General features: G+C 37.7%; 1 protein-coding gene across 2 annotated transcripts; it reads left to right on the forward strand.

Moving 5' to 3' along the window:
- The first annotated feature begins 5,574 nt into the window (after positions 1–5,574).
- kdm4ab (lysine (K)-specific demethylase 4A, genome duplicate b) lies at positions 5,575–25,300 on the forward strand. Of its 2 annotated transcripts, XM_067454032.1 has the most exons (23): positions 5,575–5,689; positions 6,802–6,954; positions 7,041–7,216; positions 7,299–7,413; positions 7,512–7,705; positions 7,825–7,874; positions 7,967–8,070; positions 8,223–8,360; positions 9,591–9,811; positions 9,915–10,069; positions 10,160–10,195; positions 10,313–10,620; positions 12,815–12,923; positions 13,001–13,173; positions 13,435–13,621; positions 15,346–15,422; positions 15,598–15,653; positions 15,864–15,972; positions 19,043–19,231; positions 20,379–20,552; positions 20,638–20,757; positions 23,813–23,905; positions 24,011–25,300. In XM_067454032.1, the coding sequence occupies exons 2-23, from the start codon at positions 6,826–6,828 to the stop codon at positions 24,149–24,151; spliced, it is 3,054 nt and encodes a 1,017-aa protein (XP_067310133.1). In that variant the 5' UTR covers positions 5,575–5,689; positions 6,802–6,825; the 3' UTR covers positions 24,152–25,300. The 2 variants fall into 2 exon arrangements, with proteins under 2 accessions (XP_067310133.1, XP_067310132.1); XM_067454031.1 differs by having other exon boundaries at positions 10,160–10,620; positions 20,382–20,552.
- Positions 25,301–26,173: the final 873 nt, after the last annotated feature.

Consider the following 26,173-nt stretch of genomic DNA (forward strand, 5'->3'; position numbering starts at 1 on the left):
GAGTTAACTAGCCAATTAAGAACAGGGATACTATGGTCCTTAAACCCGGTACTGTGTGCAGGTGCCAAGGCCTGTTGGAAAATGAAATCTGCAGCTCCATAAAGTTGGTCAGCAGTAGGAAGCATGAAGTGCTCTAAAACTTCCTGGTATACAGCTGCGTTGACCTCGGACCTCAGTAAATACGGTGGACCAACACCAACCGATGACATGGCACCCCAAACCATCACTGACTGAAAACATTACACTAGACCTCAAGCAACGTGGATTGTGTGGCTCTCCTCTCTTCAATAGAGAACATAACTTTGAACCCCTCAGCAGCAGCCCAGTCCTTTTTGTCTTTAGCCAAGGTGAGATGTGTTTGACGCTGTCTATTGTTCAAGAGTGGCTTGACACAAGGAAGGCAACAGCTGAAACCAATGTCTTGCATACGTCTGTGCGTAGTGGTTCTTGAAGCACTGACTCCAGCTTCAGTCAGAGGTGGACAGTAACTAAGTACATTTACTTGAGTACTGTAATTAAGTACACTTTTTATTATTTTTTCTGGAAACTTATGACTTTTACTTCACTACATTTGAAAGACAAATATTGTACTTTTTACTCCACTACATTTCTATCAAGGTCAAAAGTCGTTTCTGTTGCAGCTCTGAATGTCGGTGGATGATTTTTTCCTTCTTTAAAAGGTTTTTTGTTATTGTTGTTTCAGACAGTCTATCAGGAATCACTCTTATAGTCATACATTTCCCCAACATTTTTGAACTCTGATCTGTTCATAGCAAAGTGGAAGAAGACAGTTCTTAGGCACAGTGTGTGCACCCATAGCCATACTTTGAAAGTGTGTTTCAGTTTATAAAAAAATATCAAGATTAGTTTAGTTGGCATACACTTGGTGCATGTCTTATAAAATATTAAAAATATAAACCTCTGGGAGAAAGAGAAGAGTAAAGTTGGGAGAATATCAGATGTGTATCAGTGTATTGGATCTGTGCTTTCAGCCTTAAAGTGACAGCAGCTTTGTAAAGAGCTTTGAAACTTATATACAAGTATTTAAATTAGTTTAAGTTAGTCATATGCTATTATGTCAGATGGAGCATCACTATATGACTTAAACCATGATGACAGTGTGCATTTATACAACAATAATAAAATAATGCATTGGCATAAAAAAAGGAAATTTACTTTTATACTCAAGTACTTTTGAAAACAAATACTTCTGTACTTTTACTTGAGTAAAAGTTCACTTGTTACGGAGTAATATTTGACCAGTAGTACTTTTACTTTTACTCAAGTAATGAAGTTGTGTACTTTGTCCACCTCTGCCTGCAGTCCACTCTTTGTGAATCTCCTCCACATTTTTGAATGGGTTTGTGGTTCTGTAAACAGCCAGCCTCTTTCGCAAGGTATCAATGGTCGTCTTTTGGACAACTGTGAAGTCAGCAGTCTTCCCCTGAAGCCTACAGAATTAGACTAAGAGACAATTTAAAGGCCTTTGCAGGTGTTTTTAGTGTATTGGATGATTAGAATGTGGCACCAGGTGTCTTTTAATATTGATCCTTTTCCCAATATTCTAATTTTCTGAGATACTGAATTTGGGATTTTCCTTAGTTATCAGTTATAATCATCAAAATTAAAAGAAATACACATTTGAAATATATCAGTCTGTGTGTAATAAAAAAAAGTATTATACAAGTTTCACTTTTTGAATGGAATTGGTTAAATAAATGTCCTTTTTGATAATATTCTAATTAAGGCCTCCCCCCTTTCTCGTTTTACACCTAGGATGACTTTAGGAAGAGTAAATAATATTTTGTCATTTTTGGGTGAACTAACCCGTTAAGGAAAGCTGAAGCACTTTACAATGAGTTACTATTGCTTATGCTTCAGAAGGAAGCCAGCTTCAGGAATGAGTGAGTGACTTGTTTTTAAAAATGTGCCTGATCGTGTGAATATGGAACTCTTTAAAATCACTGAATCTGCTGAATCTGTAGATCCATGTCACTTATGTGAATGAGTTCTACATTCTAGTTGTCTACACGCTAAAAAAAAAAAAAAATCATCCATAAAAATAGGGCAGAATGTAGTCTACTCTGTATTAATTTAACACATTTTCTGTATACATTTTTAACAAGTGTTTTACCTGTATTTAGAATTTTGAATTTTGTGTTCTATGGTAGAATGTCAAAAAATAAAATAATACTGGATAATGTCTAGGTAATAAGCTGCCGTTATTTTTCCGTTATTTTACAGATCTTTTTTTTTTTTTTTTTTTTTACAGTGTACAGTGAACCTCTTATTTACAATACGGCATATACAATTAGACATAAATAGACATAAACAAACAGTTAATATAACGCGACGTGCATTTTGGACTCTTTCGCGAACGAAAATAGTTCCAAAAAAATCCACAGTAGAGCCATGCATCTCCGAGAAATTGTTACATGTCAGCTGCAGTACCCTTATGTACCAGCAGATGGCAGGCTCTGTAAGCGACTAACATCCCACTGTTATTTTTGGACTTAATTTCCCAGTATACGCTACTCATTAGTTAACCTATTTCACCTGTGTCTTGTTTTCTTTGTTTATTTGTCTATTTAAATGCCATTTGCCCTGTGTTCTGGATGAAGTATTGTTGTCTGTTGGTTTTGGTCATAGACAGTAAAAGAAATGGACACAGCGACCCCATTGACGTCAACGGCTAAATAATGAAGTCAACCTAGGGGCACTCACTTCCTGATGGCTGAGCGAACTGCGCAGGCTCAGACTGAGCTTGAAGACGTAGATGTGACGTGAGCCTCCTGTCTGACAGCTGTAGGTCTTCTAGTAGTTGTGGAAAGTGAAAGCTGAATCACGTTGTTTAAATATTTTCTCCCGTTGCTTTTGGCTCACTATGGGCTTCTCTTCATTCTTCCCCCTTGACTTTATCAGACTTTATGTCTCCACGTCCCCCCGACTGTCTCATAGACAGCTAAAGATTGCCTGCGAGCGTCTCCTCAGGTCTATACGGTAATTTCTCAACTGTGCGACAGAGTCGCGTTGGTTATGACGCAATCGTTAGCCTATTTTTACAAAAACAGCTTCTGCGGGGCGATAGTGTAAGATACAAGGTAATGGAGCCTTTTATGCATTGTCGTGTTTCTTTAGAAATAAACAATGGACAAATGGAGTCTTTAAACGTCTCAGATGTAAAGTTATTCACTGTCAAAGTGACTCAAAAATGAATGGGAGTCAATGGGATGCTAACAGCAGGTGATGGCTTGGTTAGCAATGGCAGCCCCTAGGGGTGGAACGCTTTCCGAGCGCTAGATTACCCCCTTGGTTTTGGTTAACATTCTCTGTTGGCATTTCGAGCAGTTCTTGTTTTTCTTAAAGGGACACTTCAGTGCTGAGAAGATGAATCTGTATTTAAACTGGGTCATTAATGTAATAGAAATGTGAAATTATTTTTTAATTTGGTGCTTTCTAGACTGAGAAAAGACAGAAAATGTATTTTTGTCTCATGGGGATGAAAGACAACAATTCCCAGAATGCTTTGCTGCCCTACGAGGCCCCTCCCAAAGCAACTGCTACTGAAACACTGGATCACTCGAATATGCACGATCATTCGAATATACTCCAAGGTTTCTACTGATACAAAGCCATATGCTAATCGCTGAAGTAACCCTTTAAGTTTGATTCCTGAGCCTTGGATTCTCTGTTCCTGTCTGCCCTCTTTGGAGTGTGGTGTATTTGGACTGATTATGTGCTTGACCCTCTGCCTGGTGTGGACTGACCTTGGGCAATACTTGTAGCCTAAATAAACTGTGTTTGGATTCTCACTTCTTCTGCTGTGTGCTGTCATTATAACACCAAATCATTATAGAAATACTGATATTTCACTGATTTTGTGTTTTTAAATGAATCGGTCTAATTAATAACGACTTGCTGACACTTGTTTTGTTCCTGAATGAACCAGCCGTTTTGAACAAATCATTTGACTCGTAAAGACATTGATTTGCCACCTGCTATATGATGCAAATGTATTATTTGATACATTTGTTTTAATACATACACTTTATAAATTATTATAAGATACAGAGAAAAACAATTAATGGCACAGAATAATCATATAACAAACACTATTATGCCACAACATTTTGGCAAAATTATTTATTGACACATTTTAAAGAGGTAAAACAAGAATATAATAGAAATGCTTAAAGGGGAAATATTATGCCCCTTTTCACAAATGTATTGTTCCCTGAATGTGAATACCCCCCATTTATTATAGCTTGTCAAATTTGCTCTTCTTTGGGTGTGAGCAAAATGTGCCATTTTGTGTGTCTCCCTTTAAATGCGTGGCTTGGATGCTGGGAGTCTATGGAGACTTTTATATTCGTTGGTAATGTTACATCCAACATACAGAACATCTGTCATGTTTTTTGCATTGTAATACTCTGATGTTAGATGATACAGCGAGAAATGGCGATCTCTGTGCTTCTCACTCAAGAGAGTTGAGAGATAGATAATGATTGATGGGAATTATTTAAAAATTTGTGGATTTTTATCATTATGGCATGTTGTTTACACACACTTTGGACACACATTTTTGTTGAACCACCTTATAAAGTGAATTTAGGTCCCCTTTAAGTAGGCATTTACTTGGAGCCTATCAACAATACCTCAGGCAAATCAATGGCTGAAATCATTAGGCTACATCAATCATACACTGATTTTACAATCTATAAATTGTTTTGGCTATTAATAATTAGCTATACTCTTCTAAGCTTAACTTTGTTTATGAGACAATGCATTATAAAGTGCATAAGCCATTATTAATGCATTATAAATACTTTTATAAGGCATTATATAATGGCTTTTTTAAAGGTCTGCCAAAATATTCTTCCATTTGATTCCTGTTAGGGCAGTTGCCATAGTTTCAAAAACGTTTAAACTAAATACCAATGGACTAGTGTTTTAAATAATTATTTGTAAATTTCAGCTCAGTATGTCTGTAACCAAAACTATGCAGGCCCACATATGTAACCTCACATAGCCTGAAATAACCTCACATGGCATTATAATTAATTTCAATGTGTAATTTAATGACAATGTGTAATTTATTTCTTGATTAAACTTGCATAGCAATATTTAAGGTTAAGTGACCATTCAAAAAAACTGAAGAAAAAACAGCAATGTACCAAATCACATCATATGAAGACTTCTGAAAATTAAACCAACAATATATAGGTTACCACCATCACAAAGCCATTTGAATGGTATAAAAAGAGGCTTTACATTATACCATTAAAATGACATACCAGTAGCTTACATAGGCTACGTGCACGCATGCATGCTATGCTAGCATTAAGATTTGCTCACTTAGGCTTTTTTATTTTATTCTTTTGGCTTTTAAAATTATTATTATTAAAATTCAATTTTTATTTTTACAATATTTTCAATAACCGTATTCCTGGAACACCACGAGACGTGTATGTGTATGGCAGATAGCAGGCGGGCTACTGTAAACGTGACAGTGATCTGATTGGTTATGGTGACTGTGGTTAGGGTGGACCAATAATAGTAAACAAATCCTGTGTGCGCGTGCGCAGTGTGCGAGTGCTGATGGAGGTTTGTCGGGAGAAGGATTTGCTGTTAGCTAAACATTTCTACAAAGGTTGAGCGCAGCTATTTACTGTTTTTTTCGACAGAGTCGGTAAGTATTTGCATATTACTTCCCTGTGATTTTCTGAATTCACGCCATTTCTATAATTCACCGTTGAAAAGCATTGTTAATAGTGGTAAAGTTGCTAGCTTCGGAGAGCTAACTGTTACCGTTCCACTTTCAGTCCTGCAACCAACAGCTAGTTTCCCAATTTACGCGCATTTTATATTATTTTGATCATTTGTACTTGATGTATTTTGCACACCCTGTCGTGTACTTTGTGTTGGTTGGCTCTTTTAATTAATCTGATGATAAATTAACGACATATTTGTACATGATGATATTTACGTTTGGCCTAACTCGTTAGCCTAGCCATACGACTTTTAAAGAGACGCAAGTGTTAGCCAATCAGCATCAGATCTTCTGAATACAAGGCGTGGCGTGTATTGTGTATATACTGTACGGGTTCCACTGGGAGATTATTAGAAGAGGTTTTTGTCTCACTGTCTAAGCCATATACGGCCTATTTGCCAGCATTTTCACAGGAAAGCTACTCGGATGTAGTTTCTCTCACGTGGTTTAAAGTTTTTAACACACTTCTGCTAAAACATCTGTGGTTAACCAAATTTAGGGGAAGTTTATTGAAACCTAGAAACCCAGCTTGACAATAATGTGATGACTGTGATATAAATTAAGCCAAAGTGACTGGTCGTCTGGGTAATGTTAATCATATAATATTAGTCTAAAGTCATCCCACATATTACATTACTAGAGTTTTCAAACTGTGGTCTGAGGGTTAAATAATTAAAATAAATGATTATATTAAAATGCATATTAATATACAAATTACATTACTTAAAATAAAAATGTGTAAATATATGCTAAATCTAGCAATGCAGTGCAATGTAATGCAAACTAAATATTTTTCAAACAATATTTTAGACATTTTATAATATTTATTTTCACAGTATAAATTGGGTTGTTATACAAGAAAATATTATGTCCCTTACACAAAAACATATTTAGTTGAAAACTCTTGTTATATAATGCTTTAACAACTATTAGATTGATTTTAATGTAAAAAAATACAAATTTTGCTAATATAGTCTGTTTTCTATAAGTTATACACTAAGAATACAGTCCCAATAACATTTGTCATACAGGTGCTAAGGACTCGGTCGGTCAAAATGGCATCCGACACGCCGGTTTCGAGGGGTATTATGACCTTTTACCCCACTAGTGAAGAGTTCAAGAACTTCAGCCGCTACATTGCGTACATGGAGTCTCAAGGAGCACACAAGGCAGGCCTGGCCAAGGTTAGAGGAGAACGCTACTCATTACTCATGAGCTGATGCTGTCAATGAGTCATTCACAAAATTGCATTTATTTTTCTGAACAACAGATTGTCCCGCCCAAAAACTGGAAGCCTAGGCGTTCGTACGATGACATTGATGACCTGCTAATACCTGCGCCGATTCAGCAGGTTGTGACTGGGCAGTCAGGGCTGTTTACACAGTACAACATCCAGAAAAAAGCCATGACTGTGAAAGAGTTCCGCAAAACAGCCAACAGCGACAAGTAAGTCTTGTTGGTTGACTCATTTTCTTATTTATTTTCCAGTGGATATTGATTATAACCGCATTGTTCCTTCCTTTTTAAGGTTTTGCAGCCCTCGGTATGATGATTTTGAAGAGCTTGAAAGGAAATACTGGAAAAATGTAACCTTTAACCCTCCCATCTATGGAGCTGATGTGAACGGGACTCTTTATGACCCGGTGAGTAAATTATTTTAAGAAATCTGAATGAATATTATTTTTGTTTGAGAGCTCTGATGTGAATAGGGTCATTGTTTCTTTTTTCGTGTCTTATGCAGGATGTCAAAGAATGGAATGTAGGGCATTTGAATACCATCCTTGACACTGTGGAGCATGAAAGTGGGATTACTATAGAGGGCGTAAACACACCCTACCTCTACTTTGGCATGTGGAAAACCACTTTTGCATGGCACACAGAGGACATGGATCTCTACAGCATTAATTACTTACACTTCGGGGAACCAAAGTCCTGGTAAATTGCACTTTTAAACCCTGCGGCTTTCAATGAAAGTCTTGAATTGATTTTGATAAATGTTATTTGTAATTCTGTCCCGATGCCTAGTGCTAAATTCGTCTGGAATGATCTTATAGGTACTGCGTGCCTCCAGAACATGGAAAAAGATTAGAGCGGTTAGCTAAAGGTAAACCACCTTTTCTGTTGTCAATTCTGCACACACAAATATTGATAAAGCTTGATTTCCTTATATGTTTATTGCTTGCCATTGTTATACAGGCTTTTTTCCTGGAAGTTCACAAAACTGTGAAGCGTTTCTTAGACACAAGATGACTCTTATTTCACCTTCAATTCTGAGGAAGTATGGTATTCCTTTTGAAAAGGTATGTTTTTATGATGATCATGAGGGCATTTTACCCAACTGATTATCATCATTTTAATCATCATTAGCAGACCCTATTATGCTTCCTTAGGATACACATGTTTACAACTTCATGTCTGAGGAAGTTTTGTAATGCCATTTTTGATCTTGTAGATTACTCAGGATGCTGGAGAGTTCATGGTGACGTTTCCATACGGCTATCATGCAGGCTTTAACCATGGTTTTAACTGTGCAGAATCCACCAACTTTGCCACAAGAAGATGGATTGACTATGGAAAACAAGCCATACTGGTAAAACATCTTCTTTCTTTTTTTTTAAAGTTAATTAAAAAAAATTTGGGAACAGTAATATTTTTTTTTCATTACACTTGCTCACTAAGGCCATTTGTGATGAAAAAAGTAATATTTAGAAATATTACAATTATTATTATTGTTTTCTATTTGAAAATGTTTTAAAATGTAATTTATTCCTGTGATGGCAAAGCTGAATTTTCATTATCTGTCTCCAGTGTCCCAAATGCTTATATTGGTCCTCAAGAAACATTTCTGATTATTATCAACAGGGCAGATCCGGGTGGATTTTAGCAGTGCCGTGTAGCCTCTTTGGCGTGTTGAATTGTATATATTTTAAAATTGTAGTCTTTTAAAAGGCATCTGAAATGAACTCAGTGCAGTGTAGTGGTGTCAAAATAACACTTCATATCAATACCTGAATCTGAAATATCTGAAACGCTTCTAATAAACATTTTTTCCAGAGTAGATGCACAATACCAGCTGCGCATCTCTCCGACAGCGAGTTGACACAAAAACCAACTCCCCTTTCTTTTTCTCTGGATGTATATTGTTGGTGTTATAGTGCTTTCGGCAATGGGATTGCGTGAATTGCACATAATTGTACTAATTCCTGCAGATTTTGTGCTCGCACCTAAAGTGCGTGCGTAAAGCTGCCACAGTACTAAATTGAGGGTTTTGTTTGCTGCTTGTTGCTATATTATTATTATTTTTCTTTTCAGTAGATGTCGTCCATTGACTACCATACTATTTTTGCCCCACTGTGGTAGTCAATGGCTGCCAAAATCTGTATGGTTACAAACATTTCTTCCAAATATCTTCCTTTGTGTTCCACAGAACAAAAACATTTATACAGGTTTGGAATAACTTGAGCGTTATTAGATGATGACAGAATTGTCATGTTTGGGTGAACTATCCCTTTAATTTTGTGGAAACTGATGCTTTTCAAAATTCTTTGATGAATAGAAAGTTGAAATCTTTTGTAGCATTATGAATGTCTTTACTGACGCTTTTGATCATTTTAATGCGTCCTTGCTGAATAAAAGTATTCATTAATTTTACAAAATATTACTGACCCCAAACTTTTATGCAGTAGTAAAATCTGCTTTCTAATCTGCCTGTGTCAACAGCATTTATCATGTACAGAAATGTCTGTACACAACATATTGCTTCAATCTTATATATATAAAAATCTTGTAAAAATACCAATCTTGTATATTTTTCCCTCAGTGTTCATGTAGGAAAGACATGGTGAAGATCTCCATGGATGTGTTTGTAAGGAAATTTCAGCCCGAACGGTATGAACTGTGGTTGGCGGGGAAGGACAATGCTCCCATTGACCATTCCAAGCCCACGCCTGAAGCAGCTGAGTTTTTAGGTGGAGAGGCTGGAAAGAGTGGTGCTCAGGAACTCTGCATTGAGAACCAAAGTAGTGAGGGACAAAAGAAAAGGTACAAAAAAACCCCCACTCAATTAATTTTTTGCATTGCCCATACTAATATGTATAAAACATGTAATAGCAATCTCAAATGTTGCCTTTTGCAATTAAATTAGCCTGGCCAAACAAAGGATAGGAACCAAAAGACACAGAGTGTGTCTGGACTTACCAGACGAAGTTCTTCCAAAGAGTGAAACAAACGATGAGGAGGCTGAATATGGCAAGAAGGGGCGCTTGACTCCATACACAGAACAATGCAGAGAGTATCACGGTATGTCCTGTGGTTATGGCCAAAATGTTTTTTTTTTACTTTTTTCTTAATGTTAAGTGGTTGGAACTCCTTTTGTTTTTGAAATTTCAGAATTGAAGGATGAAGAAGACCTGCTGCCACTAACAGGTTCGACCCATTTAAAGATGCTTTCAGGTTCTAGAAGTCCTGCATCTGGGGAGTGTGTTAGGGGTGAAGGTTTAAGTGCCATATACCCGGTCACTAAAACTACTTCTCTGTCTTCAGCCTGTACACAGTCCTTCCCAAAGCGTCATCTCTCTATAGCGTCTGTCCCTACTGTCCCTCACTGCCTGTCAGCCGTGCCACGGATTTCTACCAAACCAGGGGTGGCGAGCCTTCTCTTTCATCGGACACTGAGCCCTTCAGATGCCCTACAGGTCCATAGCTATGCAGCCAAATCAGCGCTCTCTAAACCTCAGCAACCCAAGACAGAGGAACTCAGAGAAGACCTCAATGACCCAGACATTCAACTAGATGTGAGGCCAGATACGCAAACTCCACAACCCCACGCAATTGACTCCACAAACACAGAGGTTGGTAACTGCATTGTTTAAGTGTGTGAAAAAAAGTGTTAAAAAATTTGCAGTTTGAGTGATTTTGTGGTCAAGTAATGTATCGTGCATACAAAAAGCAAGTTGGTCAATACAAGGGAAGGGATGTCACAATTCTCAGTATAATATTGAACCATTCGGTACGACATTCACAGTGGAGTACTCGCTTGTGAATTTCTTTTTTTTTTTTTTTTTTTTTTTGGGGGGGGGGGGTTGCATTGAATTAATTATTTCTATTCCTCTTCATTAAAATATTTATCTCAGTTTATTTCACCTCTTTTTGAGTGAGCCTGTGAGTCTACGCGCTAATATGGGCAAATATCCAATCATATGCACTAAAGTTAGGAGGTGTTTAACTGCGTTTTAAAGCCTTGTCGGTTAAACTTTTAATTCACGTTTTACATGGGCTGAGTGCACGTGGCTGTCAAACATGATTACTGGACTAAGTAGTCTTACTGCACTAATACTGTCAAATACACAAGGTTAACGTATATAAACAGTCGGTTATGTCTAAAGTGAAAGTAAAATCGCGTATGTCTGTATATGAGATGCGAGCCATCACACAGAACGCGTTTTTGCAGCGAGAGGCACCTTTTTGAATGGATTTCGGTTGGCAGAGAGCATTATGCACGCTGTTTATGCTCCCTGGGCGCCTCGCGTTTAACTGCCAACTGCACCTCGCGTTTTTGAAGGAGCGCTCTGAGCTCATGAAGTTGAAAAAAAATCAACTCTGAGCTGAAAAGTGCCCGGCGTCATTGCCTTTCTTTTCTGTTGTCCAATCGAATGAATGGAGAGGCGGGCCTTCCGTTGTGTTGACCGTTACCTTGAGTTGAGTGACAGGACAGCTGATTCGGGGTGGCCTAGAAACATAAAAAAAACTCGGCTCACTGCTCTTTTCTAATGAAAAAACGCCAACCAAAAAAGGCAGTGCAGTGCGCCTCACGTTTTTGAACCTGAAACACGCCTTCGCTGCATGCTGCATTCATGTGCTCTGAATTATCGTAATTACGAGTTTCCTAGGTAAAAATTGCACATGAATGCTCTCCCATTTCAAAATTTGAATGGGAGGAGCTCGTTATCACAATTTCAGAAGTGGGAATTATCAAATTTCTGATAGCATGTGAAGTCGGCATTAGCAGCGCAGCCTAATGATTGTAAACACTTGTCCTTTAAAGGGACAGATAAAAATTATGTTAATAAAGCAACTAAAAATTAAACTAAAAATCACTCGCTGCTCTTTAATAAAGTACAGTAGCTTTCAATCAATGTATATTGCATATTGAAGACTGTAGTTTTAATTTTAGCCTACATTTAATCATTCAAGTTCATTCTTAAGTGCTGCTGTACATCTCTGATCTGCCACTGTAAATCTTTATATATATTTATTTTATATTCTACAATACACCAGGAATGTGTACATGTTTTTTTTAATTAAAGTTAAGTTTAAGCAGAGTTTTTCTAGTCTTTTAAGTAAAATAAAGAAAGAGTATTACAATAAAAACATGTTCTCCTTAACCTCTTTCTGTTCCTGTCGCCTAAGAATAGAATAGCCAAAACGAACCGAACCGAAAACCGTAGTTAAAAACAGAGGTATGTATTGAACCGTGGACTAACTGTAGTGTTGCATCCCCAGTAAATACTATGAAATTATAGCAGGGTGATATTAAAATGGATGTTATGGTATCTGAATGGATATTAAAGCTGTGTTTTGTTTGAGTAAATTCAAAATAAGTCTAAAATTAATACTTTTAAATATTAATTTAAGTGAATCCAGGCATCACAACATATGGGATGAATATTTAATGTTTTTGACATGCGTTCCAAATCATGAATCGATACACTGAATCTATATACGCATCAAAATCCTTTATGTTATTATGTAATGTTATTAAATGTTTTTATTTTTTAAATAAATTTATAATTTTACTCAGCAAGGATGCATTAAATGATTATTTAAGTATTTTACATTTATAAAGTTATTAATTAAAATTATTAAAACCATTTTCAACAGTGATCTTTTTTTTCTTAAATGCATGTTAAATATATTCAGCTTTATTCACAAGTATGCCATCACGAATAATGTTTTAAAAACAAGCTCAAAAATTAAGCACCTTCACAACACGTATCTCCAAATGAAATTGAATTCTTGAGCACGGTTCCTCTTGCTTTTCTTCAGAATGAAATTGAGGGAGAGAAAGAGAATAAGAGCATGAAGAGGAAACTGCAGCCGCTCAGCAAGTTGCCATGCTTGCATCCACTGCTCAGAGAGAACTCCAGTGATGACGGTTAGGATCTGTTTCATGATCTTCATTTATTTGAGTGTCATTGTTTGCCCTTTCTCATTAACTCCTTGCCTCCACAGAGATTCAGGAGCCTCCAGCAGAGTTTGAGGAGACTGATCCCTGGGCCAGACTCCTAGCTCCCATATGGCAAAGCAGGCCTCGTGATTTTAGAGTTGAGAAGGATTTCAACTTCCGTATGGGCCAGCAACCTCCATACTGTGCAGTGTGTACCCTCTTTCACTCGTACACACAGGTAACATGCTATTACTATATCACAAAAAAGTGTATTACTCTGCCAACACGACAAGTTAGTCTCACTGGCAGTTTGATGCCGCCATTGGCTCAGAAATCACACACTTGCATATGTCTGGTGGATTGTGAAGACAACATTTTTTGTAAAGATGTGATGCAATCAGATGTAATTATTCCTTTATTTGTTAGCTGCTAATTAAATATGACTTGTGCAAACCTCTTAAAAAATGGTGCCCCGCACATTGCCGCTTCTTCCATGTAGAGTGATGTAATCCGTCTGAGCCAGTGCGGCTCTGCAGCTGAAGGAGGGGAGCAGAGGACCATGCCGCTGATTCCAGAGATGTGCTTCACCAGCAGCTCTGAGGGACACCTGTCCACCCCGAATCTGGATAAAGATGGCACTAGCCAACTCGTCAGCTGCTCTGTGTGTTGTGTGCGCGTACATGCCAGTAAGTTTGTCATGCACCGTTGCCACTCAAATGGGCCGTTCATATGATGGGTCACTACATTTATTTTTAAATGATCATGTGACACTTGGAACTTAAGTAATGATGCTGAAAAGTCAGCTTTTTAACCATTGATGGATATCTGATATCTTAATTGTATTCCAAAAGTTCATTGGAAATCTAGCAACTTGTGGTCATTTCTGATCAAAGCACAGGGCAAACACCAATCTTTTGTTTTCAGTAGATTCAGGATGCTTAAAGTTGTTTCCATGACATGAAGTTCAAAAATGAGTAGGATGGAGAAGATTCACAAGGAGTAAATGGACAGGATATTCTTAAGTCATTAACGCATCCAATGGAAATTATTGAAAGGAAAGCAAAAGAAACAAAGGAAGGAAGTGAGGTCTGCTTATAGCCCTTGGCCAGGCGTGTAGGTGTTATTTCGTACACTATGTTTATGACTTCGATATGATACCAGACTATAATACCTCGATACCGATACTAAATCGATACCACGGTTAAAAAACAAACAAAAAACAGATGATATATGATTAATATGACAACAGAACTTATTAATCATCGTTTTATTTTTTTTACTAAAAATTTCCTTGGCCAGCATGTTCCTGCCCTGGTTTTTGACCATTCCCTCCTCTTATTGCTATAATAACTACATGCCAATGTGAAGATCCTTACAGAGATCACATTATCAATCATGTTATCATTCACTAACCTTCACTAACCTCAGCAGTTTGGGATGACCAAAATCTTATTTTATGTTTTGAGTAATTTAATATTTTTAAAAAAGTAATCTGATAATTATAATATAGATTTCTAATTGTATCTTTTTTTTAAATAAGCAGAAAATGCGAATTACAAACAATATGACAAACTGTTCTTTATTCTTCAGCTACATTAGATCTATTTAACAGTAGCAAGTCAAGAAATAAATTAAATAATCAAATATAAAACCGCTTACTTAGTCTACACTCTATAATTTAACTATAAACTGATTCTTAATAAATATATTTAATTATTTAGCCAACCATGTGGTGGTTTTTCTATTTTTCATTGTTTGCTTAACATTAATCACAGAATATTAGGTCTGGCTTAAGACCTGCACTGATCAAAGGTATGTGCGCGCTTCAGGTCAGAGTCCGGTAGTGCAAGCACGTCCCTCGCCGCGCTTTTTCTTCTCATGTTGCGCATATTTCTGTCGCTTTCTTTGTCATGCTTTGTGCGTACATATTTAACTCTTCTGCTTCTATATATAAAAAAATAGAAATTTGGCCAGAGGCTAAAGACTACAGCCAGCAGAGGGAGCTATTTTCACGTTTTCAACCCACGCATGGGGGATGTTAGATCGCACTCACAGCACTCAATGTGTTGTAACTTCTTAAATTAATTTTTATGAAAGTTAATCTTTCAAAGAACTGAAAACGCGCCACACTGAACATGCGCTGTTAATGTATATGCCACGCGCAGTCGGGATTACCTCAGCTCTCATCACGAGAGCTCATTCATCATGGTGTAAACTGACTCCTGCAGCGTTTGTGCTGTGACACTCCCTCAGCGGCTAAATCACATTATATTGAACAGACACTTTTCTTTACTGATTGGTATAAATCCTATCCTAAGTTTTTTGTTACGAACGTTATGATCATATCCATGTAATTTGTCTGCATCATATAAAAAGGTAACTTAATGAATTGTGAATGTTTTGTCTACAGGTTGTTATGGTGTGTCTCAGGATACTAAGCTGGACGGGTGGATGTGTTCCCGCTGTGAAGCGAACGCCATTACTCAGGTTAGTTGTATCATATTTTTTTAGGCTTTTTATTTATCCCTAAAATCTCTGCAATTAACTTTTCTAGCTGCTAGAGGGCACTATCATGCGTGATGTGGTCTTTCTAGTTGCTCCCACTTTACCTCATTTGTTTATTATTCTCAGTGGTGTGACTAAGTGTTTGTCTTCCCCGCAGGACTGCTGTTTATGCTCTCTAAGAGGAGGAGCTCTGCAGAAGGCTAACAATGACAAGTAGGTACCCAGGAGGCTCTTTGGGAAGCCATTCATGGTCAAATTAATTTTCTGTATCACACATTCCTCTGAGATGAATGACATTTTAATGTGCTGACTCTCTCAGCTGCTGTCATGTTAAGGGTTTTACCTCAGGTACTGGTGATGTTAAGGGTTTTACCTCAGGTACTGGTGAAATCTGCTTTGGTTGAAAATGTGGTTTTGTTGCAGGTGGGTTCACGTGTTATGTGCCGTGGCAGTACTGGAGGCTCGATTCGTGAACATTGCAGAGCGCAGTCCTGTTGATCTTGGTAATATCCCACTTGAGAGATTTAAGCTGGTGAGTTGATGTAATGCATAGAAACATATAACACAATGTGAATGTGGTGCTGGTTGACATACAGTGGGGAATGAGGTTTTCTTTCAAACAACAGCTCGATATCTCACATATGGGAACGCCCCCAGGCCTGATAGACTATGGAAGCACTATATATATAATAACAGTAATCACAATGTATGATTTTTTAAAAACTATTTATTTGTATGATACAGCTGCAAATATGTATTTGAGCATCTGTCTATCAGCTAGAATTCTGACCCTCAAAGACATGTTGGTCTGCCTTTAAAATGTCCACATCCACTCCATTTATTATCCTAAAATAGATGCACCTGTTTGAGGTTGTTAGCTGCGTAAAGACACCTGTCCACCCCATACAATCAGTAATAACTACTAACATGGCCAAGACCAAAGAGCTGTCCAAAGACACTAGAGACAAAATTGCACACCTCCACAAGACTGGAAAAGGCTATAGGGAAATTGCCAAGTAGCTTGGTGAAATAAGGTCCACTGTTGGAGCAATCATTAGAAAATGGAAGAAGCTAAACATGACTGTCATTCTCCCTCGGACTGGGGCTTCATGCAAGATCTCACATTGTGGAGTCTCAATGATCCTAAGAAAGGTGAGAAATCAGCCTAGATCAACACAGGAGGAGCTGGTCAATGACCTGAAAACAGGTGGGACCACCGTTTCCACGGTTACTATTGGTAATGCACTAAGACGTCATGGTTTGAAATCATGTATGGCACGGAAGGTTCCCCTGCTTAAACCAGCACATGTCCAGGCCCATCTTAAGTTTGCCAGTGACCCTTTGGATGATCCAGAGGATCTGGAGAAATTCATTTGGTCAGATGAGACCAAAATATAACTTTTTGGTCATAATTCCAATAAATGTATATGGAGGAAGAAGATTGATGAGTACCATCCCAAAAATACCGTCCCTACAGTGAAGCATGGGGGTGGTAGCATCATGCTTTGGGGGTCTTTTTCTGCACATGGGACAGGGCGACTGCACTGCATTGAAGCTACACTGTGTGACATTTTCCCCCATCTAGCGGTGAAAAGTTATATGACCATCCAGGGAATAGTAGTTTCTGTTCCTCTCAATTCTGATTTCGTTGTAACTCCTATGGTGGTCGATTTAGTCCAAGATTAACATGGCAATCCCCCTCTTCACATTTGACACAGTGCCATCGAGTGTTAAAACGCGAAAGGTGAAGCTTGAATTTATGGGTATGTCCCTCTTTGGCTAATGTACTTTCAAGACGGAGGGGCAACATGGCGACCAGCATTCGAACCTCTCACCCGTATGTATTTTCAATGGCATATTATAAACTTAGTAGAATACTTTATTACTTGAAAGAAGTAAATATACATTAACACACATATTTTTGAAAGAACTAAGTGTTTTTAGCTAAGAATAAACTAAAAAAGTTACACAGTGTAGCTTTAAGGAGAGAATGACCGGGGCCATGTATTGCGAGATTTTGGGGAAACACCTCCATCCCTCAGTTTTTGAAGAGCAGAGCATTGAAGATGGGTCGAAGCTGGGTCTTCCAATATGACAATGACCCGAAGCACACAGCTAGGATAACCAAGGAGTGGCTCTTGATATGCTAAGACGCATATCAAGGTTCTGGCGTGGCCTAGCCAGTCTCCAGACCTAAACCCAATGGAGAGTCTTTGGAGGGAGATCAAACTTTGTGTTTCTCAGCGACAGGCCAGAAACCTGACTGATCTAGAGAAGATCTGTGTGGAGGAGTGGGCTGAAATTAGCCTGACAAGCCAGACCCACATCAAGATGTTTGGTCTGGAAACTCACCATTGACTGGGCTAAATCCGAGGGGCAGGATAAACGGTTGTCCGTCAGTGCTCTGCACGCAATTGGATAGTGCTACAACCAACCAGGACAACTTTTGGCATCCCTGTATATAAAACAACATCTAATTTAACGTCTAATGTTAAAACCTTCCTGGATTTAAATACTTTGGTCAGTTCAAGAATAATTTATTTAATTTTATATCATTTATTTGAAAGAATTAAAAGAGCAGTTTCATGTCTATCCTTGTATTGTTCAAGTGGTTGAGGTTGGAGTTTACAAAGAATTTAGTAACAAAAAATGCATTACATTTTAGAGAGAGTAATTAGTACTGTCATCTTATTACATTGTTGAATATGAGTAAAGGGATAGTTTACCCAAAAATAATGAGGTGTATATGACATTCCTCTATCAGGCAAATACGATAGGAGTTATATTAAAAAAAGTCCTGGCTAATCCAAGCTTTATAATGGCTGCCCAAAATTTCAAGCCCCCAAAAAATCATCCATCCATTATAAAAGCCAATCACTGCCATTATAATGCGTGAAATCATTTTTTTAAACTCCTGTTGTATTCTTCTGAAAGAGGAATGTCATATATACACATAGGATGGCTTGAGAATGAGTAAATCATGTTGTAATTTAAATTTTTTGATGAACTGTCCTTTTAATTTAAAAAACATTTTTTTAGTAACTTTTCTGGGTTTGGGTTTAGTCAGTTTATATAAAATGTATAAATCTTGCAGACTTTTGAATGATAATGTATGTGCATAGCAATGCTATATGAAGCAAAATATCGCAATGGAGCATTTTGTCATGCAAATCGTTGGAAAAATTGTTTTGTCACTATAAAATCTTTGCTATTCTGAGAACAGCATACAGATAATAAATACAGATTTTCTTTTTTTAGACAAATATGCTTGGACTCTGTTAATGACTGGATATATTTAAAATAATGTAGATATGTATATATATATCCAGATCATTAACAGAGTCCAAGCATATTTGTCTAAAAGAAAAATCTGTATTTATTATCTGTATGCTGTTCTCAGAATAGCAAAGATTTTATAGTGCAAAACAATTTTTGCAACGATTTGCATGATAAAATGCTCCATTGCGATATTTTGCTTCATATCATAAATTTCTTTCTAAATTCATCAGAATTTGTTCAGTGTTCATTTTGCATGAACTCAAGTCTGTTTCTGTTTAAAGTTTAATTTGTCAAAGACATAACTAGCAACGGTTTCTTTTCAGAAATGCCAGTTCTGTCGTAAGTGGGTGAAGAAGAGCTCTGGTTGCTGCATGCAGTGCTCACACGGCCGCTGCTCCACTTCCTTTCATGCCACCTGTGCACAAGCAGCTGGAGTTCAAATGCATCCAGACGATTGGCCATTCATTGTTTACTTCACCTGCTGGAGACACAAGGGCGGCACCCAGATCGAGGTACAGACACAAACATGTTCAGGAAGTCTATATCTAACATCTGAACAAAAGGAAATGCACGTAGAAGCCAGTTCACTGTTTTGCTTTGAACTACATTGACAATAAGAGCATGATGAGAGGACAGATTCTAAAAAGACGATGCTAAAGAGAAAAAATAAAATCATAAACGTATAATTGCAGATAGTTAGCAAAATATATCAACTTTTATTTCTTGTTGATATCAAATTTCCAGGCAAACTTAATCGTATTTTGCTGCAAAATTCAACTGTCAAAAATATCAGGCTTTCCTTGTATGATAATGAAAAAATAAATCCTCAGTAAAGTCTGCATAAAATGGAAAATCACCTATTTTCTAAGTGCATTTTATTTATCTTATTGTGAACAATTAATCCATGCATATGTTTTATTTATTTATTTATTTTTTACTCCTTGTAATTTTTAATCAAAATGTCATAACTTGATCTTCCATTGAATCGACAGACTTATTCAGAACTTATTCAGGCATTTTAAATTATTAAACTTTTCCTTTCTTTTCTTGAAACCATTTCTTTCAATCAACCTCAAGTTTGCATTCAGATCTGCCTTTCTTCAGGCAACAATAACCGATGGATTTTTTTTCATTTTCTGATTTACATCACTATTTCTCAAGGTTTTGAGAAGAAAACCTTAAGAAATCAAGCAAAATCGTATATTATTTATGTATTGAAATAAAATTTTTGAACAAAACTGCTTTACTGCTGATTAAACCAGAGACATGTAAAATGTTAAATAAATTATATATCATAGAGACCATTACATATGCCTTTTTATAAATTGTAAAAAAAAATTATGATTGTCAAATTCCATGGAGTGTGACTCCCTAAATACCTAAAAAAAAAAAAAAAAAAGTGCACGTGTTCAGTGTAAGGAAAATATTATTAGTTCATGTTTTACGGTAAGTGGCCTGTCTGGTAGGTTCAGCAGGGTGGAATTCTTAACTTTGAGCAAGTATTTATTTATTTACTTTCTTTTTCCACCATGACCTGTTCTTTTGTTATGCAAGTTGGTGAAAATGTAACAGCATGATAAGCATTTTGCTTGCTGTAAACCATTGTTAACACTTCAAAAGATGTAAATTTATCTGAGATGTCTGATCTCTGATCTTCAGCAGCGCAACAAGGCATCAATGCGGGATTTGGAAAAGGGGCAGAAAGTAATCTGCAAGCACAAAAATAGCCGATACTACCATTGTGAAGTGGTTGAGCTGACCAAAGCCACCTTCTATGAGGTTATCTTTGACGATGGATCATTCAGTGACAACCTCTTCCCTGAGGATATAGTGGTATGTGAGGAGTTTTGCAGTTCAAAGAAATGTTTAATGATCAAATTCACAGTGTACTGAAGCAGTGCTGGTCTTTATTTCTCAGAATAGAGACTGTCAGCTGCTCGGGCCACCATCAGAGGGCGACGTAGTTCAAGTACGTTGGACAGATGGCCTGATCTACGGAGCCAAATTTGTGTCTGACCATATCATCCCAATGTACCAGGTCAGAGGACAGCAAACACAGTTGCGCACATGATTTGGGTTGGAGTTCAACAAGATACTTCAGTAGATATTGTGTGTAACAGTCGGATCACTGTTTGCAGTGTGCAGGATAGTGTAACTTATAATGCAAGATAGAAGACAGACTAAAAATATGTACTGTATTCTGTTAAAGTTTAATATCATAACATTCACCACCATACCTCTTCGCATAATAATAGAGTGCAGTCATGTCTGTCATCTGTTTAATTTCAATAGAGGCTGTTTATGACTTCTTTTTTTTTCATGACATTGACCTTCATTGTTGTTGCAATAAGCCATGATGGGTCATACAATAGGTTTAAATTTCAGCAGCACTTCTATCTATCTATCTATCTATCTATCTATCTATCTATCTATCTATCTATCTATCTATCTATCTATCTATCTATCTATCTATCTATCTATCTATCTATCTATCTATCTATCTATCTATCTATCTATCTATCTATCTATCTATCTATAATGTTAAATAAAAAAATATTATTTTGCCCCCATTAAAAACAACAAAAGCTATTTAGATTTAAACCAAATTAAATACTAAATGTATACGTTTACTGAACAGGTTGGCTAGCCTGACAAGCCAGACCCACATCAAGATGTTTGGTCTGGAAACTCCATTGACAGAGCTCAATCCGAGGGGCAGGATAAACGGTTGTCTTTCAAACTCCCTCTGCACTCAAGGATAGCGCTGCAACCAACCAGAGCAACGTGAAGTGGAGCTAGTTGATAATTAAACGTTCGCCGTATCTGGTCGACAAAACTCTGAACACATCTTCCCTTTTTAAGAATGACTTCCTTGCCGTTCTTTTCTCAGAGAAAAGCTTAACTCCAAGTCTTCCAGAGTTGCGGTCAAAGCTGATTTGAAAAACCGCCGTTCGCCAGCTTCTGTGTTTACTAGTAGCACGCAAGTGCAACTCGGCTGTCATTATGTTAAGCCACGCCCACCGACTCTTTACACGATGTGATTGGCCTGACCAGAGTTTGGTTTTTACAGCTCAGAAGTGTATTGAGAGTTGCTAGACGACATTAGATTTGCTGCCGCTAGGGTGCGACTAGCTTTCTAGGCTACAGGTTGGGATGACCAAAATCTTAAATCATAATACGAGTAATTTAATATTTTTTTAATGTGTTTTTATAATTACAATATACATTTTTAGTTTTATCTTTTTTTTTTAAATAAGCAAAACATTCACATTTCAAACAATATGATAAAAATAGTGCTTTATTTTCAGCTACAGTGGGTATATTTAACAGTAGCAAGTCAAGAAATAAATCAAATATCAAATATATATATAAAAACTGCTCAGTCTTCACTCTATAAATTAACTATAGGCTACAATGATTCTTAATAAATATATTAAAGGCCTTTAGGTGTCTGCCTAGGGTCCAGATGTGGGGTGATGACATCATCTTTTCACAAAATATATGGATTGGCTGTACACACAAAAATGCAAGTGTGTCGTTTTCAGATTTATCCACTTTGGGAACAGGGCCCGTATTCATCAAGCTTCTTAAATTGCCATTTTAGTCTTAAGTGCTGAGAATTCAAGAATTCATATACTTACAAACTTAAGTATAAAAGCAAGTTATCAAATTTCTCAAAGCTAAGAATCCCTCTTACTCTCCCAGTTATTTAAGACAACTCGAGAGGTCTCTCAAGTGGTTAGGAGTTGCCAGTAGGGGCTTGTGATGGCACTGAGGAGACAGAGATGTGCACATATTTTTTAGAAGAGGAAGAATGTTTTTGAAATGTTTTACAATGAGCAGCTAATCAAACTTATCGTTTGGACAGAGCAGGCCTCATCTTTGTCAGTGCTGCTGGATAAAGTTGGACTGATATTGCCTTTTATAACATTCTGCTGTTTCACTAATTCAGCAAGCAGTAGCGCTAGCAGATCACTTCTTCCTCTCGCCAGTTTTTCTTTTCTTTTGGAATCCATGGTGTCAGTTAACAGCACACCAGTTTAAAATGTTTAATTAAGACATGGTGGAAAACGTGATTAACTTTCATTTCAAATGTGTATATCATAATGTATTCTCTTAAATTCTTTATTGTAAAATGTGTGTTGAATGTAAACTTAGGAATTCCACCATTCAATTAGCCTAGAAATCTAGACGCACCCTAGCGGCAGCAAATCTAATCTGCCCTCAAGTGTCGTCTAGGACCTCTCAATACCATTCTGAGCTTGTGTTCCTCAAAATCTGGACGGCCCAATCACATCGTGTATAGAGTCGGTAGGCGGGGCCATAATGATGACGGACGAGTTGCGTTTGCGTGCTTCTAGTAACACAGAAACTGGCGAACGGCGGCGGTCTTTCGAATCAGCTTTGACCGCGACTCTGGAAGACTTGGAGTTAAGCTTTTCTCTGAAAAAAGAACGGCACTGAAGTCATTCTTAAAAAGGGAAGATGTGTTCGTAGTTTAGCCGACCGGATACAGCGAAGGTTTAATCAGTCAGCGAGCTCTGCTTCACCTTCGTTGCTCCGGTTGGTGTAGCGCTATCCTATCGCGTGCAGAGGGAGTTTGAAAGACAACCGTTTATCCCGCCCCTCGGATTGAGCCCTGTCTATGGAGAGTTTCCAGACCAAACATCTTGTTGTGGGTCTGTCTTGTCCGGCTACCATTCAATGTGAATTTATCTGAGAACATTCTTAAATAAGGACATCTGTTCAGTGATTGGTTCATGCCTATGACATCATCCAAAATCCAGTTTCTGGCACAGCAGTGTCGTGAATCGACTGTAAGACTGACACTTAAGATTTAGTCCTACACTTTACTTAATGTATGATTGGGATGCTTGATAACTAACTTTTAAGCACTGCTTTGAGCCAAGAATTTTTTTACTCTTAAGTCAATTCTTAGCAGTGTTCTTGTGAGTAATTGTAAGATGCTTGATAAATATGGGCCCTGGTTTCAAAAAAAGCAGATTCAGGCTCCGAAAACACTGATAAGATACACAATCTTTACGTGACTTTCATTTCGCTGATATTAAAAGCTTCTTTGGATTATTTTTCAGGTGGAGTTTGAGGATGACTCTCAGCTTACTGTAAAGAGGGAAGACGTGTACAGTTTGGACGAGGAGCTGCCCAAACGTGTTAAAGCCCGCATGGTGAGTGATCTATATAAATAAAGTAACATTAGCTCGTTGTGATATAGAGCTACTGAGCAAAATGTGGTTTAGCAGACATTAAATACATGTTATTTCTGTCTCTAGTCTGTGGCGTCGGACATGCGCTTCAAAGGGGTGTTTGTGGAGAAGGATGTAAAGCAGAACTCGAAAAGACAGAGGGTGATCAACTCCCGTTATAGGGAGGACTACATCGAACCGGTCATCTATAGAGCTATCATGGAGTAGCACCCCACAAACTCTTCACAAACAATATCTTCAACACAGAGATCAATTGGCAAGCTTCACTAACAAGATAAACAGAAAAACCTGATCGAACAACTGCAAATTAGTGTCCACCGCAGAGTGATTTTTAAAAAAAAACCCCACCAAGATCAAGTTTTAGAACTTCAGGCTGAGTATTAATTCTCATTGAAATGATCCTACTGTGAACGGTCTTTGGGCGGCACAGATGAGAGTCCCGGAGATGAAATGCTAGGAATGTCTTGTGTAAGACTGTTTGTTTGTTCGGACGGCACACAACTGGCTCAGGCTCAGCGGGGGCATTGGACGGCTCTCGGACTCCTACTGTCTTCAGTCAGGTGGCGGTAATGTTTCAACTGTTTTTTAATCACCTCCCTCCAGACCCACCGGCTGACCACACATGAACAGACCTTTAGACCGCCAGACAAATCTTTAGTCAACGGGGTTGCGCCGTCCCACTGACCTTTTTGTAGGTCTTAAAGTGCTTTGCAATATCTGAATCTCATGGATGAATCTAGTCTTTCTTAGTACGAGCAGCTCTCATGTGTGATCTACTGTAAGCATGGGACGTTATAGGAAACTAGCTTTATATTCTTACTTGTAGGTGGATACAGCAGCTTTTGATTCTGGTTTATTTAATTTATATTTCTGATGAAGTGCAAGGAATGCCAGCTTCCTAATTGCACATTAGTTCTAGATTAACTTTGTTTGTAAAAAGAAGTATTTATATATGTTGAAGCCAGATTTTCTCTACTTTTTCTACTCTTAGTTGCATTACTATGCCAACACAGGTAAGAGTGACTTGTGACCAGTCATGGTCGAAGTGGTGCACTTATCCACATGTTTGCTATTGTTTTTTTTGGTTCATAGTTTTATTGTACTTAAGGCAGGGAAGGCAATGTCTCTAGGCGCTCCATTTAAAGAGTGCCAAAAGAGATGCCTCATTTGAATCACATACTATTTTCTTTTTATTGTTTTGTGGCGATTCCTTTAGCTGTGTATAGTATTACAGATAATTGTCTTCAGTTGTTTGTGTAGTAGGCATTACACTCCTTTGTCTTGGAATATAGATACATTGTTAATTTAAGGCTAAACTTTATTTTTAAATTAAAAGCAATGTCTCCTGTCCCCCTTAACATTTGTTGTTCCTCTTTTGAGTGTGTTTTCATGTTAGTCTTCATATAAGTTCTTTACAAATCATTTACAATGGTTAAAGTCAATATGAATGGAATTAAACCTGGATTTACAAACATCATATGGTTTATTTCAAAATGAAACTAGAAGTAATGTCTACAGTCCCTGACAAAAGTCTTGTCGCTTGTGTACAAATTGACCTAAAGTGCCGCTGAAATATATTTCTAATCAAGATTTTTTTTACAAGAAATGTCTCATTTTAATCCCACCAGCTTTTGTGATAATGTTTCAGTGAAAAACTAAACTTTCAAAAAGTATTCTAATATTCACAGCTTGGTAAAGCCCATTGAGTCCATTTTTGCAAAGACATAAGTGTTGTCACCTTGTCATATGAGCTTCACCTGTGACCAGGGGCGTAGCACCAAATTTTGGGCCCTGGGTACAAACCATCTTGCTGGGCCCCCGTACCATGTATGTGTATGTATAGAAAACTGACTTCTAAGGCCCCCCCCTGCCTCGGGCCCTGGTTACTCAGTACCCTTTATCCCCCCAGTCCCACGCCCCTGCCTGTGACTAATAATGGATCAATTAGGTCTCAAGTGTGTATAAAAAGAACCCCAGTACACTAGACCTTCACATCAACTGCAACTAGACCTCTGCAAACATGCCTAAGATTCACCCTGAGACTAAAGTTTTGATTATCAAGAGGCTGAAGACCAGATCCACTGCTGATGTGGCAGACACCTTCAATGTGTCTCAGCGTCAAGTACAGAGGATAAAAAAAAGATTTGAAGAGACTGGAGACGTTTTTGACAAGCCCAGGTCAGGCAGACCCCGCAAGACAACTGCTCGAGAGGACCGTTTGTTGGCTCG

This window comes from Pseudorasbora parva, chromosome 9 (assembly GCF_024679245.1).
Source record: "Pseudorasbora parva isolate DD20220531a chromosome 9, ASM2467924v1, whole genome shotgun sequence".
In the NCBI taxonomy this organism is placed as follows: Eukaryota; Metazoa; Chordata; class Actinopteri; order Cypriniformes; family Gobionidae; genus Pseudorasbora; species Pseudorasbora parva.

Excerpts from the sequence above, each read along its gene's own strand:
- kdm4ab (XM_067454031.1), top strand. The coding sequence starts at position 6,826 with ATGGCATCCGACACGCCGGTTTCGAGGGGTATTATGACCTTTTACCCC. Across the intron at positions 12,924-13,000 it reads AGAGAACTCCAGTGATGACG|AGATTCAGGAGCCTCCAGCA; the intron begins GTTAGGATCTGT and ends TTGCCTCCACAG. Across the intron at positions 15,654-15,863 it reads CAGAAGGCTAACAATGACAA|GTGGGTTCACGTGTTATGTG; the intron begins GTAGGTACCCAG and ends GTTTTGTTGCAG.